The sequence below is a fragment of the Raphanus sativus genome, chromosome 4, assembly GCF_000801105.2.
Source record: "Raphanus sativus cultivar WK10039 chromosome 4, ASM80110v3, whole genome shotgun sequence".
Classification (NCBI taxonomy): domain Eukaryota; kingdom Viridiplantae; phylum Streptophyta; class Magnoliopsida; order Brassicales; family Brassicaceae; genus Raphanus; species Raphanus sativus.
Window position 1 is genome coordinate 50,301,404 of NC_079514.1, and position 18,020 is coordinate 50,319,423.

General features: G+C 36.0%; 7 protein-coding genes, 1 non-coding gene and 1 pseudogene across 10 annotated transcripts; 6 read left to right on the top strand and 3 right to left on the bottom strand.

Moving 5' to 3' along the window:
* The first annotated feature begins 2,475 nt into the window (after positions 1 to 2,475).
* On the top strand, positions 2,476 to 4,094 carry LOC108849355 (OVARIAN TUMOR DOMAIN-containing deubiquitinating enzyme 5). The gene is made up of 3 exons (XM_018622900.2): positions 2,476 to 2,573; positions 2,930 to 3,018; positions 3,106 to 4,094. Exons 2-3 carry the CDS (start codon positions 2,939 to 2,941, stop codon positions 3,968 to 3,970), a joined length of 945 nt encoding a protein of 314 aa, XP_018478402.1. The 5' UTR covers positions 2,476 to 2,573; positions 2,930 to 2,938; the 3' UTR covers positions 3,971 to 4,094.
* A 1,070-nt stretch (positions 4,095 to 5,164) lies between these two features.
* LOC130510437 (monothiol glutaredoxin-S6-like) lies at positions 5,165 to 5,601 on the top strand. The gene has a single exon (XM_057006739.1). It carries the CDS (start codon positions 5,165 to 5,167, stop codon positions 5,471 to 5,473), a length of 309 nt encoding a protein of 102 aa, XP_056862719.1. The 3' UTR covers positions 5,474 to 5,601.
* Positions 5,602 to 5,609: 8 nt separating this feature from the next.
* On the bottom strand, positions 5,610 to 6,135 carry LOC130510438 (uncharacterized). The gene is made up of 2 exons (XM_057006740.1): positions 5,990 to 6,135; positions 5,610 to 5,865 (listed from the first exon to the last, which is right to left on the bottom strand). Exons 1-2 carry the CDS (start codon positions 6,037 to 6,039, stop codon positions 5,670 to 5,672), a joined length of 246 nt encoding a protein of 81 aa, XP_056862720.1. The 5' UTR covers positions 6,040 to 6,135; the 3' UTR covers positions 5,610 to 5,669.
* An 88-nt stretch (positions 6,136 to 6,223) lies between these two features.
* TRNAR-ACG (transfer RNA arginine (anticodon ACG)) lies at positions 6,224 to 6,296 on the bottom strand. The gene has a single exon. It is a non-coding gene; the product is annotated as a tRNA-Arg (tRNA).
* Positions 6,297 to 6,407: 111 nt separating this feature from the next.
* LOC130511785 (peptide chain release factor APG3, chloroplastic-like) lies at positions 6,408 to 9,229 on the top strand (annotated as a pseudogene).
* On the bottom strand, positions 9,187 to 10,647 carry LOC130511786 (uncharacterized). The gene has a single exon (XM_057009424.1). The coding sequence runs from the start codon at positions 10,514 to 10,516 to the stop codon at positions 9,341 to 9,343; it is 1,176 nt and encodes a 391-aa protein (XP_056865404.1). The 5' UTR covers positions 10,517 to 10,647; the 3' UTR covers positions 9,187 to 9,340.
* A 78-nt stretch (positions 10,648 to 10,725) lies between these two features.
* On the top strand, positions 10,726 to 12,101 carry LOC130511788 (outer envelope pore protein 16-4, chloroplastic). 2 transcript variants are annotated; one of them, XM_057009428.1, is made up of 7 exons: positions 10,726 to 10,870; positions 10,951 to 11,002; positions 11,091 to 11,122; positions 11,230 to 11,263; positions 11,446 to 11,513; positions 11,611 to 11,779; positions 11,884 to 12,101. In XM_057009428.1, the coding sequence occupies exons 1-6, from the start codon at positions 10,799 to 10,801 to the stop codon at positions 11,776 to 11,778; spliced, it is 426 nt and encodes a 141-aa protein (XP_056865408.1). In that variant the 5' UTR covers positions 10,726 to 10,798; the 3' UTR covers position 11,779; positions 11,884 to 12,101. The 2 variants fall into 2 exon arrangements, with proteins under 2 accessions (XP_056865408.1, XP_056865407.1); XM_057009427.1 differs by having other exon boundaries at positions 11,899 to 12,101.
* A 302-nt stretch (positions 12,102 to 12,403) lies between these two features.
* LOC108849042 (60S ribosomal protein L7a-2) lies at positions 12,404 to 13,894 on the top strand. Its single transcript, XM_018622540.2, has 5 exons — positions 12,404 to 12,514; positions 12,692 to 12,733; positions 12,821 to 13,321; positions 13,409 to 13,501; positions 13,605 to 13,894. The coding sequence occupies exons 1-5, from the start codon at positions 12,512 to 12,514 to the stop codon at positions 13,734 to 13,736; spliced, it is 771 nt and encodes a 256-aa protein (XP_018478042.1). The 5' UTR covers positions 12,404 to 12,511; the 3' UTR covers positions 13,737 to 13,894.
* Positions 13,895 to 14,454: 560 nt separating this feature from the next.
* LOC130511787 (caffeoylshikimate esterase-like) lies at positions 14,455 to 17,670 on the top strand. 2 transcript variants are annotated; one of them, XM_057009425.1, is made up of 7 exons: positions 14,455 to 14,622; positions 14,720 to 14,804; positions 14,950 to 14,982; positions 16,288 to 16,434; positions 16,520 to 16,650; positions 16,814 to 16,951; positions 17,027 to 17,670. In XM_057009425.1, exons 1-7 carry the CDS (start codon positions 14,590 to 14,592, stop codon positions 17,504 to 17,506), a joined length of 1,047 nt encoding a protein of 348 aa, XP_056865405.1. In that variant the 5' UTR covers positions 14,455 to 14,589; the 3' UTR covers positions 17,507 to 17,670. The 2 variants fall into 2 exon arrangements, with proteins under 2 accessions (XP_056865405.1, XP_056865406.1); XM_057009426.1 differs by lacking the exons at positions 14,455 to 14,622; positions 14,720 to 14,804; positions 14,950 to 14,982 and adding an exon at positions 16,076 to 16,109.
* The last annotated feature ends 350 nt before the right edge of the window (positions 17,671 to 18,020 follow it).

Genomic DNA, 18,020 nt, shown 5'->3' on the forward strand with positions numbered 1-18,020 from the left:
ATATTGAAATCTCGAGAACCATAAATTTATTGAAATTAACCGGGGTTTGACATTTGTAAAAAAAACAAAGAAGAGACGAGCCATTGGATGAATACGACTGTCCGGTCCTCTAGATAACACGTTGGATCTAGTTTTTATTGTTTGTGAATTGTGGTTAGATAATTGAAATCACAGTAAAAGAGGAAAAATCATGTTATCTTTCAACTCTTCCAACTTTATAACGAATTCTTTTGTTAGGAATTAGTTACATTTGTTTTTATTTTTTTGCCACTATACAATATGATTGTATCACTGTTCATTCGACGTGGTAAATCATTACAATTACCTATACATATTCAAGGTTTATAGGTATAGATTTGATACGATTCATATTTACATATAGCGAATATAAAATATTTATAAACTACAAAACATTTTGTTCGATATGATCAAATAATGGGTGGAGCTTGCCTTTCTATGAGTTTTGTGGGTAAGATGCTTAGGAACCAAACCTACAGTTTAAGACACTATCTCCACTTGGCCATACACGAATCAATCTTTAGGCATATAGGTGAAACATATGAACAATTTTCATATTTTATATGAATATATATGTTTCTTTACTGATTAACTAGGTGTTTTCCTGCACCATGTGCAGTAAAAGAATTTTAAAATATTTTTAATAGATAAATATAAATTATATTTATTTTTTTATTAATATTATAAATTTTCTTTTTCTTATCAATATTTTAATATAAATTTGATTTAACTGAACATTAAAATTAAGATAAAAAAATTTTGTTTATTTTGAATTATATTTAAGAATGTGCATGTATATATTTAAAATTATAATCTTAGGTATATTTTTCTATCTATTTATTTTAATTAAATATATTAAATAAATATGTAAAATTGCATAATTGTCAAAAAATTAAAATTAAACAATATTTATAAAATCTGTAGATGTATATAAGAAACTAATGATTTTACGATTTAATTTGATTTTATGATTTAATTTTTATAATTTTATATATTTTTGAAATATTTTTAATTTCAATGATATTTCAAAATTTGAAATTCATAATTGAATATATTTATTTTAATGATGAGTCATGAGTTATTACCATATTTTTTAAAAGTCCAAAAATATAAATCGACAGTAAATGTAATATATGAGTTATTACTATATTTTAAAAAATTTACCAAAATATAAATTAACATTAAGTATAATTGTTCATGTCATATTAATCTATAAGATATGTTATCAATTTTAGTAGCCATGTCACAATTATTTTAGTAGCCACGTCACAATTATTAGAGACATTGCCATTTGATATATGTATTTAAATTATATTTAAGAATATATATGTATATATGGTTAAAATCTTAGATAAAAAAATTATTTATTTCATTTGGTTAAATGTATTAAATCAACTTGTACAAAATTACTAAAAATCATATAAAATTTTATAGTTATCAAAAATTAAAACTATATAATATTTATCTAATTTGTAGATGTCTAAAAAAACTAATGATATTAGGATTTATTTTTTTTTAAAATTCAGAAAATTTAGACAATTTTACATAATAATTTTTTTATAATTATAAAAGTAAAATTATATAATATTTCGAAATTCAAAATGTTTCATTTAAATATATTTATTTTAGTGTTGATTTATGAGTTATTACCATATTCTACAAAGTTTAACAAAAATATAAATCAATATTAAATGTAATATATGAGTTATTGCCATATTCTAAAAAGATTTCCAAAAATATATATCATCATTAAATGTAATTGTCCATATCATATTTAATTATATGACATGTCATCAATCTTAGTCGCCACGTCACAATTATTTTTGTGAGAACGATTGTAGAGAAGACATGTGGCAAATCACTTCGCAAATAATGTCTAGGGGATATTCTTTTTAAATATCTTCACCTATATAGATAGGTGAATAAATCTCTCCCCACTATCAGTGAATCGGAAACTACATAGATAAGTATTGGATTTCCTAATACTATCATATTACAACTACATATATTTTATTAAAAGTGTTATTCTTGAAAATATTAAGAATGATAACAAAAATCCTTTTATATATTTTATAGTTTTCATGAATAAATTTTCTTATAGTAACATATTTTGTGATTAGAAAACAATGGAATGTTTCAGTAACACTTGTGACTAATTAATACTTATTGAGTATATATTTTGTTCAAATATGTATTGATATTTGATATTTATTTGTTAGGTCTCTCACATAGACTATCCTAGAATGGATTCCTTTTCTTCTTCTTTTTTTTTGTGGTGAAAGGATTCCTTTTCTCTTTTACTAAAAATCCAAGCTAGAGTTGACAGAATAAATATAAAGTTCTACTTGTCAAAAAAAAAATCTGAGTGATTGATCTAAATGGGCCTTAAGGTCCAATAAATATAGTCTACACTGATTTGCTTCTTCTATAGCCCATTTATATATATTATTATTTTGGGTCAAAGTATAATATACATAGTTTTTTTGGGACAAATCCTTTTTTTTTTTTCAGTAAACCCTAATTCACAAATTGAGTTCTTCGCCTTCGATCAAAAGGTACGAACTTTGGTTCCTTGTATCACTGATTTGCAGGTCGAATTGTTAAATTCAGTTGGAACTGTAGGGTACAATTTAGAGTAATTTGAAAGCCTCGTTATTTTATATAAAAAAAAACAAGTCGGCTCTCTAGTAAATTCTTATAGTGTTTAGTAGTAGAAGATTATTTATTGAATTGGTCAATGTGTTTCGATCTTGGTTTATTGCTTTGGAGAATCTCTTCATATAATGAGTTGTTGTTTTGTTTTGTTTACGCCGAGTGTTATTATTGTCTGATCTTTTTTTTTTTTTTAAATTGAGGACCAAACTAAAACTGGAACGAAATCAATGTTTTTTTTTTGGTATTATCTTGTTAGGCTCGTTAAATGGCAGACAATAATGTGTCCGAGGATGAAATCACGATGGAGCAACATGAAACGGTCGATGAGATGCTTGCTAGGCACAGGTAACCACCACCACTGCTGCTGCTAAAACCTTATTGATTTATCACAAGTGTTGTTGTTGTTTATGATGATGTTTGCTTTACTGCTAGGCAAGAGATAAAACAAGTACAGAACAAGGAGACGGAGTTGAAAAAGGCAGCTGCTAAAGGAAGCAAAGCTGAGCAGAAAGCTAAGAAGAAGCAAGTCGAACAAGACATTTCAAAACTCTCCACAAAGCTCAAAGAGAAACAGCTCAAAGAGCTCGCCTCGCAAGGTTTTAGCAGCAGCAGCAGTAGTAGCAGCAACATCGAAACAACGAGTGAGAAGAAAGGAGGAGATATCGACACTTTGGTGAGAGCCATCGCTGGAGTCTCTGTCACTGCTCAGCAAGAACACTCCACAAAGCCTAGCAAGAGCGTGAAAAGGCGCGAGAAACGAGCCAAAGAAGAAGCGGACAGAGAGCAGAGAATCAAAGAGGAACAAAGCAATGTGACGAGTGATCGTATGGTCGAGAACCTAAAGCTCGAGAAGAAGCTTAAACCGCTGGGGCTAACAGTCAGCGAGATCAAACCAGACGGACATTGCCTTTACCGAGCAGTAGAGCACCAGCTCGGTGCATCTCCTCCTTACACGTACCAGAAGCTAAGAGAAATGGCTGCTGCATACATGAGAGATCACAAAACCGATTTCATCCCCTTCTTCTTATCAGAAACAGAGTCTGCGGAGGAGCGGTTTGAGAAATACTGCAGAGAAGTGGAGTCAACGGCTGCCTGGGGCGGTCAGTTGGAGCTAGGAGCCTTGACGCATTGCTTGAGGAAACACATAATGGTGTTTTCAGGATCATTTCCTGACGTTGAAATGGGCAAAGAGTATAAGTCAGGGAATGACTCCAGCCTCATGTTATCGTATCACCGGCATGCTTTTGGGCTCGGTGAACACTATAACTCCGTCGTGCTCGTCAAGAATGAGCTTTGACGAAGTACTTTTCTTTGTATCAGAAGTTTTACTGAAATTCTAATTCTTGTTTTAATGTTTTCTCCCTGTAACTTCGAATTGGAAGCATACTTTGTTCACTAATTACAGTTCCAAGTTTTCATTCCATTAACGCACCAATGTAGTAGCAGTTCTGTGGAGAAGATAACAACATACTATGATTGGCCTTTGGGAAATTGTGGGAGCCAATTTGGTAAAACAGACTGTTCTAGAGATCTTGAAGAGAATATATGATGAACAAGAATCTATGCTCTTATTATTATTATTATTATCATAACATAAGTAATAAGTCAATCATGATGAAATGTTTGACACATGGCCCTTCTCTACCAAAAGATTCCTCATTTCTATGGATTTCCAAATATGGTTTCAAGAATCCACAGAAATGGATTGGTTGGTGGGGTTCTTTATCTTTTTTGTGAGAGTCAATGCAACAAGAAAGAAGAAGAACTCTTAAGAGTTAAGACAAACTCTCACATTCAGATTGTTTTTTGAATACAGTGTAAAGCTAAATATATAACTTTGGAAAAATGGTTGCGAAGATGGCGTAAAAAAGCTAAAATCAAGATCTTGGGTCTGATCATACACTCACTTGCTCTCTAGACTCCAGGTCACACTAGCAGAAAAAGTACATCAGAGACGATATATTTTTTCCTTCTTTTCTTTATTGCTTTCTGTTCCTTTTGAGGCTGAAAACTGTGTGTGGGGGGAATCTATTGTTGCTTGAAAAGATAAAAACCATAGTCCAATCTCCACCTCAGTAAATGCCATCAAAAGCAAAAATAAAAAGGTATTGCAACGTAATCACACTGTTGCAAACCACCTTGGATCCTTGGATCAGCACTAAACCATTGGCAATGATATTTCCATATTTGGTAAAAGGCTCATGAACTGTATATGCCACTTGGTTCTCACATTTTTTAAAAAAATATGAAAGAAAGAATCTTAAGTTCATGCAGTTTTTAGGGAACGCCAAAGGGCGCACATCATTGGTGGGCTATGAACAAAAGGTATAGAAAAGTAGTGACAAAGATCTGATTTACGCAATCTTACCCTTCTTCCAATCATCAAACATTATAAATAGACACTTACGTTGTATAGCATCAAAACAAAAACACAACCATTGCGTTCCCTCTTACACTTAAGTATTACATTCCCTACCTACTAAGTATCCAAATGGAAAGCATCAGAAGCTTAGTTGCAGAGAAACCAGTGGTGATATTCAGCAAAAGCAGTTGCTGCATGAGCCATTCAATCCAAACACTGATCTCAGGGTACGGAGCAAAGATGACGGTGTACGAGCTTGATCAGTTGTGTAACGGCCAGGAGGTGGAGAAAGCATTGGTACAGATGGGGTGTAATCCGAGTGTACCAGCTGTGTTCATAGGGGAACAGTTAATCGGTGGTGCTAACCAGGTGATGACACTCCAAGTCAAGAACCAACTAGCTGCATTGCTAAGAAGAGCCGGTGCCATTTGGGTTTAAAGAATCTATACTACTTTGTTTTGTTGCCTTCTACTACAAATGCACTGTCATGTCTTTAAACAACAAGTGCAAGTGTGTAATCAGCAATGCTTATTCATAACTAACAGATGCTTTTTTTGCATTAATAATTTAAGAATTGTTTTTATAAATGAAAAAAGGCATTTTTATTCAAGAGTGGAGATGTGCTCAATTTTTTTCACTTATTAGAGATGAAATGATTTAAAACGCCATTAGAATGGTCAAGCTTTGAATGTCTTCTCCAATTCTCGACTGATCTACACACTGTAGCTTTGGCCTGACGAATCTCTTGAGGTGTGAACTTGTGTTTTATGATTCCCAATGGGCCAGGTTGCAGGACACTGATCACAGTTTCGGCTTCTTTCTCAAGCTGCCTGTAAAAATTGAAAGTCTCAGCATTTCGACAGAAACAACACAAAGCATTACATATTTACATGTGGATTAAATCAAATCACATCTTCATCATAAAGGAAAATAAGAAGATGAAGTTGAACGAACCTGAAGAGACCCGAGAAGGGTAAGGCTCTACCGATTCTGTAGATACACATCGTCTCCGCCGGAATAAGAGATGAAATTTTGTGGAATCTGCGGCTGCTGCCGCTTCCAACCAAAAAAAAAAAAAAAAAGCAAAAGTAAACACAAGAGTTATAGTTCCGACACAACTGAAAGCTTCTAAACGCCTCAGAAGGTTTTGTTTTTGAACTTTTGACTAGAGAGAATAAAAATGAGAAACGACTTCACTGGGCATCGAACCCAGAATCTCTGGTTTCGTAGACCAGCGCCTTATCCATTGGGCCATGAAGTCATTGATGTTTCTCGACTTGTGAAGTAGTAAGATAGCGGTGAGTATTGAAATCGAAGGTTTAAAAGGTCCAATAAATAGGTCGTCATAACGAAGATACTATAGTCCTCACAGCCAAACACGTATATCATCATCATTCTAAACTCTAAAGGCTTGTTCCTTTCTTCCTTATCCGAGCAAAATCACGCGCCACTCGTCTTCCACCACCACCACAACCTCTCTTTAACGACGAGATGAATAGCTTGACGACGAGTCCAATGGCTCGGGCCTTGGTGAATCTGCACTCTTATGCACCGTCGTTAATAAACTTACGTTCGAGACAGCCACCTGCAGGAGGAGTGTGTTTAAGACCGTCACGCAGGACTCCACGACTCGTCTGTATGGCCGTAAGTGATTGTAACCCTAATTGTCCTAATTTTGAGTCAAATACTTCATAGTTATGTTGATAGCTGATGGATTAATTAAACTGGTTGAGAAATTGTAGGAGCCTTACCTCATCACGAAAATGGAGTCTGTTGAGAAGACATGGAAGGAGTTATCTGTATGTCCTTAAAAAGCTTTTGTTTTTTTACAGTGGAAACATGTTACAGAGTTTTTGAAAAATTTGGTTATGTAGGTAAAACTAGCAGACCCAGATGTTGTTTCAAATCCTTCTGAATACCAGAAACTTGCACAGTCCATGTCCGAGCTTGACGAGGTTTTCTCATTTACCTTTTTTTGCTGTAAAGTTTGAATCTTTTTTTTTTTTGTTTGGGTTTCTTGATATTGACTTCAGTTTGAATTATTCCTAGGTTGTATCCGTATTCAGGAGATTCAAAGACTGTGAGAAGCAGTTACAAGAATCCAAAGGTTCCTTCCCTTTTTTTTTCTTTGTTTCTGCTTGCTTTTTGTTCCTTGGAGTTGGTTTTTTTTTTTTATTCCGTTTGTTGATTCAGTTTTGGCGAAAGAGGCTGGAGATGATGAAGAAATGGTTGAAATGATAGGATCTGAAATCAACTCTCTCTCTAAAGAAATTGAGGAGCTTGAAAAACAACTTAAGGTTTACACTTTACACCCCTTTTTTATTGGATGTTACTGACTTCAATAATTTGTATATGCACTTTGTCCCTCTTATTTGGGATCTTTCATGTTGTAACCTTGCGTTTGCTTGTTTCAATTCAGATGCTACTTCTTCCTACCAACCCTCTTGATGCCAGAAACATATTGCTCGAAGGTAAAAAACTGAGTGATTGTTTTGTTGACAAGTAGTAGTATCATTCGTGGACGAGTAATATAAAGAGAGTTACTTGTTTCTACAGTCAGAGCAGGAACTGGTGGAGATGAAGCTGCTATTTGGACTGGTGACCTTGTAGGTACATGCTTCCCTTTTTCTTCTTCTTTCTGCTCTGATTCCAGGATCTTGTTGTGATCGGAAGTTCCCAAATTAAAATGCAATATGATGGTTATTCACCATTTTGCTATTGCATTATTATTTTACTTGCAGGTGCGGATGTATCAGAGGTACAGCGAGCGCAGCTCTTGGAAGTTTTCTCTGGTTTCATGCTCTGAGGTAAGACACGCTCTCTTCTCTGCCATTTTAAACAACGTTGCAGTAAGGCTTTGCAACTTAGAGACATAACTTTTAATATCTTCCTCTGTTTTATAAGGCTGAACATGGAGGTTACAAGACGTGTGTGATGGAGATAAAAGGAAACCGTGTCTATAGTAAGCTCAAGTACGAATCTGGTGTTCATAGAGTCCAGCGTGTCCCTCAAACAGAAACACAGGGCCGTGTACACACTTCTACAGCTACTGTAGCCATCATGCCAGAGGTCAACTAAGATTTTACACATTGCATATGTTCTTGTTTCAATTATGAAAACTTAGTGACCAGTTGAAACTGTATGTTGTTGTTATAGGCTGATGAAGTGGAAGTTGTGATTGACCCAAGGACATTGAACTTACAACTGCGAGATCTGGTGGCGCTGGAGGTCAGTCTAAACATTGGTTACTTTCATTCAATGTTTCTCTCGCAATTTCACTTTGCTATTTTACTGAAGAGTGGTCTTGTTGTTGTGCAGGGCAAAATGTGAACAAGGTGGAGACGGCTATAGACCTAGTCCATAAACCATCAGGGATACGCATTTTCTGTACTGAAGAAAGGACTCAGCTACGAAACAAGGCTCGTGCTTTCCAGCTTCTGCGAGCAAAACTGTAAGCAACCCTATAAAAGTATCATCAGCCTCCTTTCTTCATCTTCAGAACTTTCTTATTGATGTGATGAGATATTGCCATATATATATATATATATATATATATATATATATATAGGTATGAAATAAAATTAAGGGAACAACAAGAGAAGATAAGAGATCAAAGAAAATCTCAGGTCCACTTTTGTAGTACTATTCCCACAAACCTTTTTGATTCAGACTCTTGGAATGAATATTCATCTTTTCATGCGAAAACAGGTAGGGACTGGAGCTCGTTCAGAAAAGATAAGAACATATAATTATAAGGTAATACACGGATTTGAATTATTCAGAGCGTTACTATTAAAACAGGATGGTTGGTGTAATGCTTATGATGTCTGAAATATTACAGGATAGTAGAGTGACTGATCATAGGCTAAAGATGAATTTTGCGCTTACATCATTTCTTGAAGGTGGCTTAGAGGATGCAGTGCAGGTAACCTCCCTCCCTACCTTGAAAACTTGAATGTGTGTAGTAATTAGAAATGATTATATGTATCCTGAAGGAATGCTGTTGCGTTGTTATTGCAGGCTTGTGCTGCTTTGGAGCAAAAGGAACTCATGGAAGAACTGTCTGAGTCTGTAGCTGCTTCTTGATAAAGCCTCATTACTATATACTCAACAGAGATCATAACTATAAAATCTCTATTTGTTTATGGAAGTCTTTGAACAGATATCATATTTATAATATCTCCTTTTTATTTATGTATTACATCTGAAACTAACATGTTAACATGAGACCCAATTATAATCAAATCAATAACAGACCAACAAAGTAGTACATGCCACAATACGCAGAAAACAAAAGAGAAGAAACTATAGGGATGGCTGGAGAGAAGAAAGCTGCTGAAACTTGAGAACAAACTTATCCACAAAAACACTTTCTTTAACCTTGAGGATCTGGAAGTAGTTCAACTCTTCTTTCTTGACAAACCCTTTAGAGAGAAGCTCAGAGATGACCATGTTCCTTGGTTTGATTCTCTTCTCCAGACTCAGACCCAAAACAAAAGGGTGCATAGCAACGGCGCTGGCCTTGAGACCAGCACTGTTTACAAGGTACTCCATGGTTCCCTTTATCTTCTCATCCGATATCTTCACACAGTTTGGAAATCTCATGAACGCTGCCACGAACTCGTCTCTTGACCAACCAAACTGTCGGTACAGCTCAAACTTGTGCTCCACAGTGGACTCACTAACATGAAAGAAAACCAACATAGCATGAACAAAATACATCTTCTTGGGATCGAAACCAAAGCTGCGTACTCTGGTTAAGACCTCGTTGAACTTCCTCTCAGAGCAGAAGAACACGAGAGGACCATTTTGGACCAGTCTTCTGATGCTCTGGTCTTCAACCCCAGCATCTCTACAAAGAGAGAGCCTTGCAGCCAAGTACTTGACAGTGTCCAACGTGAAGATCCAGTACCCGCGTCTCAAACACTTGAGGATACTCTCCTTCTCCACAAGTATGCTCTTGAGGGAATCGTAGCAAGGGATGAGCCTGTTGTGCAAGCTAAGGGAGAGCGTGGTGGGACAGTTTGAGATGAGTTTGGCTGTATCAACGCTGGATAGCCCGATTGAACGGAAAAACAAGAGCTTTGGAGAGAGAACTTGGTCGGGGTTGACTATGAGGATGCTGGGGAATGATTTGACGACTCTGGTGATCTGTTCGAAGGTGAAGCCATGGTTCTTGAGGAGAGCGAGGACGGAGTCTGGTCTCTTGGAAGATGAAAGCTTTACGAATCTAGAACGAGATTTAGCGGATTCCAAGGACAACCCACATGAGTTCACGAGATAGTGTACGGTAAAGGATTTCAAAGGCGGTCTCTTTCTTCTGGCATCCTCTGTTTTCGTGTCGGAGAGTGAAGAACACAAAAATGTTCTTCTTCTTCTTCTACTACTATTAAGCAGAAACGAGGAAATGGAAGATGAGTGAATCGAAGCAGAAGAAGAAGATGTCAAGAGAAGGCGTCGGCAATATAACAAACTTGACATGATGTTTGTCTCTCTCTCTATGTTGCTGTCCACTCACAAGTTAGAAGAAAGAACCTCGGACGAGGAAAGGCCAGAGAATCCGATCAAAGGAAGGAAGTCCTCTCTAATACACACACACACTCTTATCTCAGGTAACTCTTTCTTATAAGAAAACCGAACCAAACCGGAATTAAAATCGGGCCCGGTCTGATTTAATAATATTGGTTAATCAGTTCGAGGGAATACAAAAAAAAAAGAGAGGGTTTTGTATCGTGGTGGTGGAGGAAGAATAGAGAGAGAGAGATGGAGGAGGAGTTGCTCGCCGGCGTGCCTTGCTCTTCCCGCGCCGTCGAGTCAGTTATCCGCGTTTCCACGGTAATTAATTTCTCCTCCAATTCTCTAGAATCTGCTCCCTATCACATTTGCAGATATTCAGATTTTGTGGATGCTCTCAGGCAGGTGGATTATATGGGTTTTGCGCCGGACCTTATAACGCTCGTAAACTTGGTATTAAATCAATCTCTCTTTTCTTTTTAATTTAAGATTTTAGAGAAAAAACTTTATCGTTGCTGATGAGTTAAAGCTGCTTCGTCAGGTTTAAGCGGCGTTTCTCAGGCTTCCTATGTGGTTAGTTAGTAACCCCAATCTCTCTTTAATCTTTTCGTTTTTTTCTTTCTTCTTCCTGTTGCTGTGTCTCATATCAACTGTTATTCTCTTTTTTTTTTTTTGGTTAGGCCAAATCGATTGGCAGAATCGGGTTTCAATGCGGTAACTAAATCTCCCTTCTTTGTTTTTATTGAAGATACTTTGGTTCTAAGTTTTTGAATTACTTTATATGTTATTTGGTTTTGTGGTTGCTTCTCATATTGTGATTTGGTATCTAAGTATCAATGATGATAAAAGTCCCATTGTTTTTTTTTTTTTCCTTTTTCTTTTGGTCTTCGTTTCAGGTATAGTGAGTGGTATCTTTACTATGACCAACTGTGGGCTTCAAAGATATCGAGGGAAGAGTGATTGGGTTAGGTCCTTAGATTTATGTCTCTCTCTCTCTTTTTTTTTTTTGTTATTTATCAGTAGAGTAGATCTTTGATTAGTTGGATGGACCCTTTTTTCAGTTGAATGCTTTGATGGGAGGAGCTGTGGCTGGAGCAGCTGTTGCTATTCGGACTAGAAACTGGTCTCACGTTGTTACCACCGCTGGTCTCGTCTCTATTTTCAGTGTTTTGGCTAATTCCACCAGAACTGATGATCTACTCAAACAACAACAACAACGACAACACTAAGGTGTCAATTTCAGAACCCAACTTTTCTCAACTCTAAATGCATCCACATTCCTCATTCACCTGTCAACATTAGGAAACAGTCTTCTTCTAAGTCTTTGTTCACAGCATTGTTGGTTGCAGGTTTCAGATGAGAGTCCATTCATCAACACACTTGTGTCCTGGAACTGGGACGTGGCAAAATCATTACCGAACTCTCTGTTTCACAGACATATTTAGTTGCCTCAACCAGTTGGATGGTCGGTCTCTAGTAGACCCATAATTTTATTGGTATTACCTCTTTGTCTGTAATAATATTTGCTAAGAAAAAGAAAGTGAAACTCAAAGAGACGGTCCGAACCAAAAAAAAAAAAACATTATTTGAACCAGTGGATGATTGACGGTCCGAATCACACAACCCAAACATCAAAACTGATACTAGTAAGTCATATGTTCAATTTTTAATAGCTACTTTGTTTTCACTTTTAACAAATCAAAATTAAAGAGGCATTTTAAAATGAATAATTTGATATATAATAAATTAATATAAATCAGTGTTTCAGTATGCTTGCTAGTATATATTATTGGGCCATCGATTTGGGCTTTTGTATTAAAAGGCTTTAATAATAAAATAGACATGAATGTTACCACACATTATTGGATCTGTCCTGTCTTGTCCTATATATAAAGTGATAACATTAAACCCTAGTTTCAGTCTTTGCCGCTCTCCGCCGTCTACCTCCAGTAATCGACAGCAATGGTATGTCGATTTACGCCTAGTCCTACTCTAATACAGCTTCTTTCATTCTGGATCTTGTTGTGTTATGTCCTACTGCGCTTACCAAATCTACTCTATTTCGATTTCGATTACCAAGCCTATTTTGTTTCCAATGCCATTTTGTTTGATCGGTTCTGTTACATTTGTTGAATTGGGTAGGCACCCAAAAGGGGAGTGAAAGCAGTCACGAAGAAGAAGACGGTAAATGCTCTATTTCTTTGTTTCATCTAGGCATTATGCAACAACACATTGTCTGATTCGATTTTTTTGTGTTTCTTTCATTATCAGGAGAATGTTACGAATCCATTGTTTGAGAGAAGGCCAAAGCAGTTCGGTATCGGAGGTGCTTTGCCTCCAAAGAAGGACTTGACTCGTTACATCAAATGGCCCAAGTCCATCCGTCTCCAAAGGCAGAAGCGTATCCTCAAGCAGAGGCTCAAGGTCCCTCCTGCTTTGAACCAGTTCACCAAGACTCTTGACAAGAACCTCGCAACCCAGCTATTCAAGGTTCTCATGAAGTACAGGCCAGAGGACAAGGCCGCTAAGAAGGATCGTCTTTTGAAAAAGGCCCAAGCCGAGGCTGAGGGCAAGCCTTCTGAGTCCAAGAAGCCCATTGTCGTCAAGTATGGTCTCAACCACGTGACTTACCTCATCGAGCAGAACAAGGCCCAGCTTGTTGTCATTGCTCACGATGTTGACCCCATCGAGCTCGTCGTCTGGTTGCCTGCTCTTTGCAGAAAGATGGAAGTGCCTTACTGCATTGTCAAAGGCAAATCTCGTCTCGGAACGGTAAAAATACAATTCGCCTCTACATGCATTTTACATTTCATTTGGTGTTTTAAGTCTTTTATTCACTCTTTACGCATTTATATCCAGGTGGTTCACCAGAAGACTGCTGCTTGCTTGTGTTTGACCACTGTCAAGAACGAGGACAAGCTCGAGTTCAGCAAAATCCTTGAAGCCATCAAGGTAAAAAAACATTACTCAACTTTAGTGGTTACAATTGGAAGATTAGTAGTGAAAAGTTGGGATCCTTTGACTTATATGTTTTGTCTTTTGGGGTTTTGAATAGGCAAACTTCAACGACAAGTACGAGGAGTACAGGAAGAAGTGGGGAGGAGGTATAATGGGATCCAAGTCTCAAGCCAAGACCAAAGCTAAGGAGAGGGTTCTTGCCAAGGAGGCTGCCCAGAGGTTGAACTAAGCAGAGCATCTCATGATGATTATGATTGTTTTGTTTAGCTGTTTCATGGAATGTTTCGAAACTTTTTGCTATTATTATCGATGTTGCACACTTCAGGATATTATTATGCTGTTTCTGTTAAGACATTTTACTTATGAGATTATTTTCTTATTTGCTGATCCTTGTTTTCAAATTAAAACAATGAATTAAATCCATTTTTAGAGCTATAATTTGGACAAGTGATAAAAAATGCTTTAACTTAGTTAAGAGTTGTAATAAGAGCAGCTTGATCTCGTTTTGAAAGAACATGTCTTGTGATAGCTAGCTATGTTACCTAAGCGCCGAGACTAAGTGAAATCAGCTCTTTTCATTTGTCCTTCACAGCACAGGGCATCTAATGGGTTTCTGATTCACATGTCCAGTTCTTTTTGGGTCTGATTGCATTAGTCATTAGATATAATGTTATAGGTTAAAAAATGCTAATAACACATTACAAATCCGTTGTCAAAAAAAAAACACACACACACAAATCCATCTCTTCACAGACCCACAAATAGGTGAACATCTATCCAAACACCTACCACCAAAGAAAATTAAAGCCCAATCCAGAACACAAAGGGGGACTCTTAATGGACTGCTTTAAACCCAAGTTGGGTATGGTTTATTTATTTATTTCCACTATAAAAATTAAGTGCTCCTCTTAGAAAAAGAAAGGAAAAATAGAAAAATAAAGTATTATCAAGATCAAATATATAACCGCCTCCAGGCTTCTCTCTCTGAAACGCAGTTAGCTAGTTTTCTCTATTCTCTTACCTGGCGACAGTAAATCGAAATAATATGTGAAAGCATATAGCATACACACCAACGAACGAGCATGACGATGAAGTTAAAGTTTGATTACCATGAGGTCTCTCTCTCTTCGGATCCTTGATCACTTTTCTTACTATGATCTCTCTATATATCAGAAAACATAATTAACATTTTTCTTGTTTACTACTGCACAGGAATATATAAGAAACTTTGAGTTGTTCGCTTGCAGATGGGTTCCATCTTCTTCTCCTCCTAAAGCTCTCATCTTCCTCTGCCATGGTAACATCTTATTCTTCTCCTTGTTCATGAATCATCTATTAATATTTGTTTTAAGTTCATCAACTACCTTAGTTTATAATTTTTTAAATTATTTAATCCCAAATAAAATAAAATAAAAGAAGAAAATTGAATCAATGTGCTGCAGGCTATGGGATGGAGTGCAGTGTCTTCATGAGAGGTATTTAATTATCATCCTTTAATGCTCTCCTTTCTCCACAGTTTACCCAAAAGAAAACCAAAAAACAAATTAAGAAATAATCTTAATTAGACCATTAATTCAAACATGTGTGTTATACATATGGTCTGATTATTTGATTGAATTAGTATCGTAGTTAATTAAGAGCTACACTCAGTAGAAAATATCTGATCTCTTGTCCAAGTTATGTTTGTTTGTTTGTTTTAATATGTCGAGTGTTTGTTACACCGACATGCATGCAGATCGGATTTATATTAACTAATCATCAGCGATTTGTGTGGTAATCCATGATTTTTCTTTTCCCTTGAATTCAAACTTGAATATAGTATCTATTCTACCATGTATTTATAATTGATTGCAGATCCGATCTCTATTGGTGGAACCTTTTGTTAATTGTTTTTGTTTTATTAGTGAGTTTATTGAAAAGAATAGGAAAAAAATTGTCTATATCGTATAAAGTGGACGATTACAATATACTATGGAAAATCGTGAAAGATAATGACACTCATTTTCTAAGCAGCAGATAGAAAGAAATTTATTTATAACAAAAGCTGTTGTTGGTTGCAGAGGTATGACCAATTACACCATTGTCTGTTTCGTACTTATGATTTGGTCCTTGTTATTCATCTACATTCTCCACGTGTTTCTTTGACCCCATCTTGACATCTAATATATTATTTTATCCCTTAATTTTGGGGAAACGTTAGCTCTATCCTCATCTTTCTCTTTTATGATTTGCTCTAATTTATGGTGGTGACCGAGCGTTAGTATAGTAGATAATAAAAAATAATCATAGTTTTAATTAGTAAAAGGTTATGGAGGTATGGTCATGGTGTCTCTAATTGTATCCAATAATGATCAACGTGATCGTATACCTAACAGTAGAAGTTAATAAGTTATTGGCAAGAAACAAATCTCAAGAGGATATAATAGAGTCCCCACGGATCTAAATATTTAGTTCCGTTTCTCTCAGCCCTTTGCACAACGAGAAACTCGTGACCGGCCTTAATTGATTGTCGTCTTTGACAACTAATCATGTTTTTGAATATCTGCCTCATTAAATTTTTATGTACAAAATATAATAATTGCTTCTCTCTGCCAACATAGAGGTGATCGCAGACATTGCTTTACTTTCTACTGTTTGAGTTAAAGACACATTAATCACACTATAGTTTATAATAAATTATATACAAATGAAGAAGAAAACAAAAAAGTAGTTAGGCATGGATTAAGTTATTTTGAAAAAAGTTGATCAGTGAATGATCACATTGTTTATGTTTGAATTAGAATGCGGGATACGTCTGGCTTTAGCAGGATATGCGGTATTTGGAATGGACTACGAAGGTCATGGTCGATCCAAAGGAGCTCGTTGTTACATCAAGAAGTTTAGTAACATAGTAAACGACTGCTACGACTATTACACTTCGATCTCTGGTACCTTAAATAATAACTACTATTCTTGCATCATCTCTGTCACCATACTCTATCCATATAACACTTGACTTTTGGGTGCTTAAAGCGCGAGAAGAATACAAAGAAAAAGGCAGATTCTTGTATGGAGAATCCATGGGAGGTGCGGTTGCTTTGTTGCTTCACAAGAGAGATCCTTCTTTCTGGAATGCTGCCCTTCTCGTTGCTCCTATGTGTAAGGTAATGTGTCACGTTTCTTCTACTCATCTTTATCATTAATCATTGCTTGCTTAATAAACAAATCCCTTTGATTATAAAACAAGACTTGTTAGCATTTAGTCAAAAAAAAAAGAAGACTTGTTAGCATTTAATTACCTAGTTAAGCGTGTGTTTATACGAGCAGATATCAGAGAAGGCAAAACCACATCCAGTAGTGATTAATCTACTAACGAGAGTGGAAGAGATTATACCAAAATGGAAGATCGTCCCCACCAAAGATGTTATCGATGCTGCCTTCAAAGATCCGGTCAAGCGCGAAGAGGTATAATCCAAACCAAAACGAATTAATTGAGACCAAAGTAAATGTCCTTATTAAAACATGGTTCCTAAAATGTAGATAAGGAACAACAAGCTGATATATCAAGACAAACCAAGACTCAAAACAGCACTTGAGATGCTTAGAACGAGCATGAACCTCGAAGACAGTCTCCACGAGATCACATTACCCTTCCTTGTTCTTCACGGTGAAGCAGACATATTGACCGATCCAGAGATTAGCAAAGCCCTGTTCGAGAAAGCAAGCTCACGTGACAAAACCATTAAACTTTATCCAGGGATGTGGCATGGGTTGACTTCTGGTGAGCCTGACGCCAACGTTGACCTCGTTTTTGCTGACATCATTACTTGGCTTGATGATCGTACCGGCGACTCCGCTTCTCTCACTGTCACTCCGGTTCGTCGAGATGTCATCTCAAACGTACAAAAGGTCGTGGAAGGCGCTTGTAACGATCGAGGGAAACCTAAACGGCAGTATGCTAGTCTGCTTTGTGGGTTAAACGGTGGTGGACGCCGTTTGGTCCATCGATCTTCTATGTAATAAACAAACAGAGGATAATCTGTTTCTTGTGTTCATTTTGTATTAGTCCTTGCTCTAGGACCTACTTGATAATATCAGGGTCTTAAAATAAAATGATTTAGTATCTAAGCTTAATTATATAAGTATTAATTTTAATAAAATTTAGTTACTTGATTAAAATATAATATTTAAATAATATTTAAAACAAAATTAAACCGCCATATTTATAAACACATGATGAAAATATTTTCAAAGATGCGTAAAAGTTTATTTTTTGTCTCTTTTTTTATTTGATGAGATATTTTTTGGTATCTGTTCTATAACTATTTTTTGTTACTATAAATTACATAAAATTATTGTCAAGAAACACAAAGTAGCTGCACATTGTGCAAGTTAGATACGGGTGTTTCTATATGGGATTGAATACTAAAAAGAATTGCTAGCTAAATACATCAAAATACATAGGAAATAATATCAAATGAATAAAACAAAAGTATAATAGTGTGAAAAGCCAAAATCTTTGGATAATCCAAGA

Coding starts and splice junctions, on each gene's coding strand:
- LOC108849355 (XM_018622900.2), top strand. CDS start 2,939: ATGGCAGACAATAATGTGTCCGAGGATGAAATCACGATGGAGCAACAT. Junction 3,019..3,105: donor GAGATGCTTGCTAGGCACAG/GTAACCACCACC, acceptor CTTTACTGCTAG/GCAAGAGATAAAACAAGTAC.
- LOC130510437 (XM_057006739.1), top strand. CDS start 5,165: ATGGAAAGCATCAGAAGCTTAGTTGCAGAGAAACCAGTGGTGATATTC.
- LOC130510438 (XM_057006740.1), bottom strand. CDS start 6,039: ATGTGTATCTACAGAATCGGTAGAGCCTTACCCTTCTCGGGTCTCTTC. Junction 5,866..5,989: donor CCCTTCTCGGGTCTCTTCAG/GTTCGTTCAACT, acceptor CAATTTTTACAG/GCAGCTTGAGAAAGAAGCCG.
- LOC130511786 (XM_057009424.1), bottom strand. CDS start 10,516: ATGTCAAGTTTGTTATATTGCCGACGCCTTCTCTTGACATCTTCTTCT.
- LOC130511788 (XM_057009428.1), top strand. CDS start 10,799: ATGGAGGAGGAGTTGCTCGCCGGCGTGCCTTGCTCTTCCCGCGCCGTC. Junction 10,871..10,950: donor CAGTTATCCGCGTTTCCACG/GTAATTAATTTC, acceptor GGATGCTCTCAG/GCAGGTGGATTATATGGGTT. Junction 11,003..11,090: donor TTATAACGCTCGTAAACTTG/GTATTAAATCAA, acceptor CTGCTTCGTCAG/GTTTAAGCGGCGTTTCTCAG.
- LOC108849042 (XM_018622540.2), top strand. Junction 13,322..13,408: donor GCAAATCTCGTCTCGGAACG/GTAAAAATACAA, acceptor ATTTATATCCAG/GTGGTTCACCAGAAGACTGC. Junction 13,502..13,604: donor AAATCCTTGAAGCCATCAAG/GTAAAAAAACAT, acceptor GGTTTTGAATAG/GCAAACTTCAACGACAAGTA.
- LOC130511787 (XM_057009425.1), top strand. CDS start 14,590: ATGACGATGAAGTTAAAGTTTGATTACCATGAG. Junction 14,983..16,287: donor GTGCAGTGTCTTCATGAGAG/GTATTTAATTAT, acceptor TGTTTGAATTAG/AATGCGGGATACGTCTGGCT. Junction 16,952..17,026: donor ATCCGGTCAAGCGCGAAGAG/GTATAATCCAAA, acceptor CCTAAAATGTAG/ATAAGGAACAACAAGCTGAT.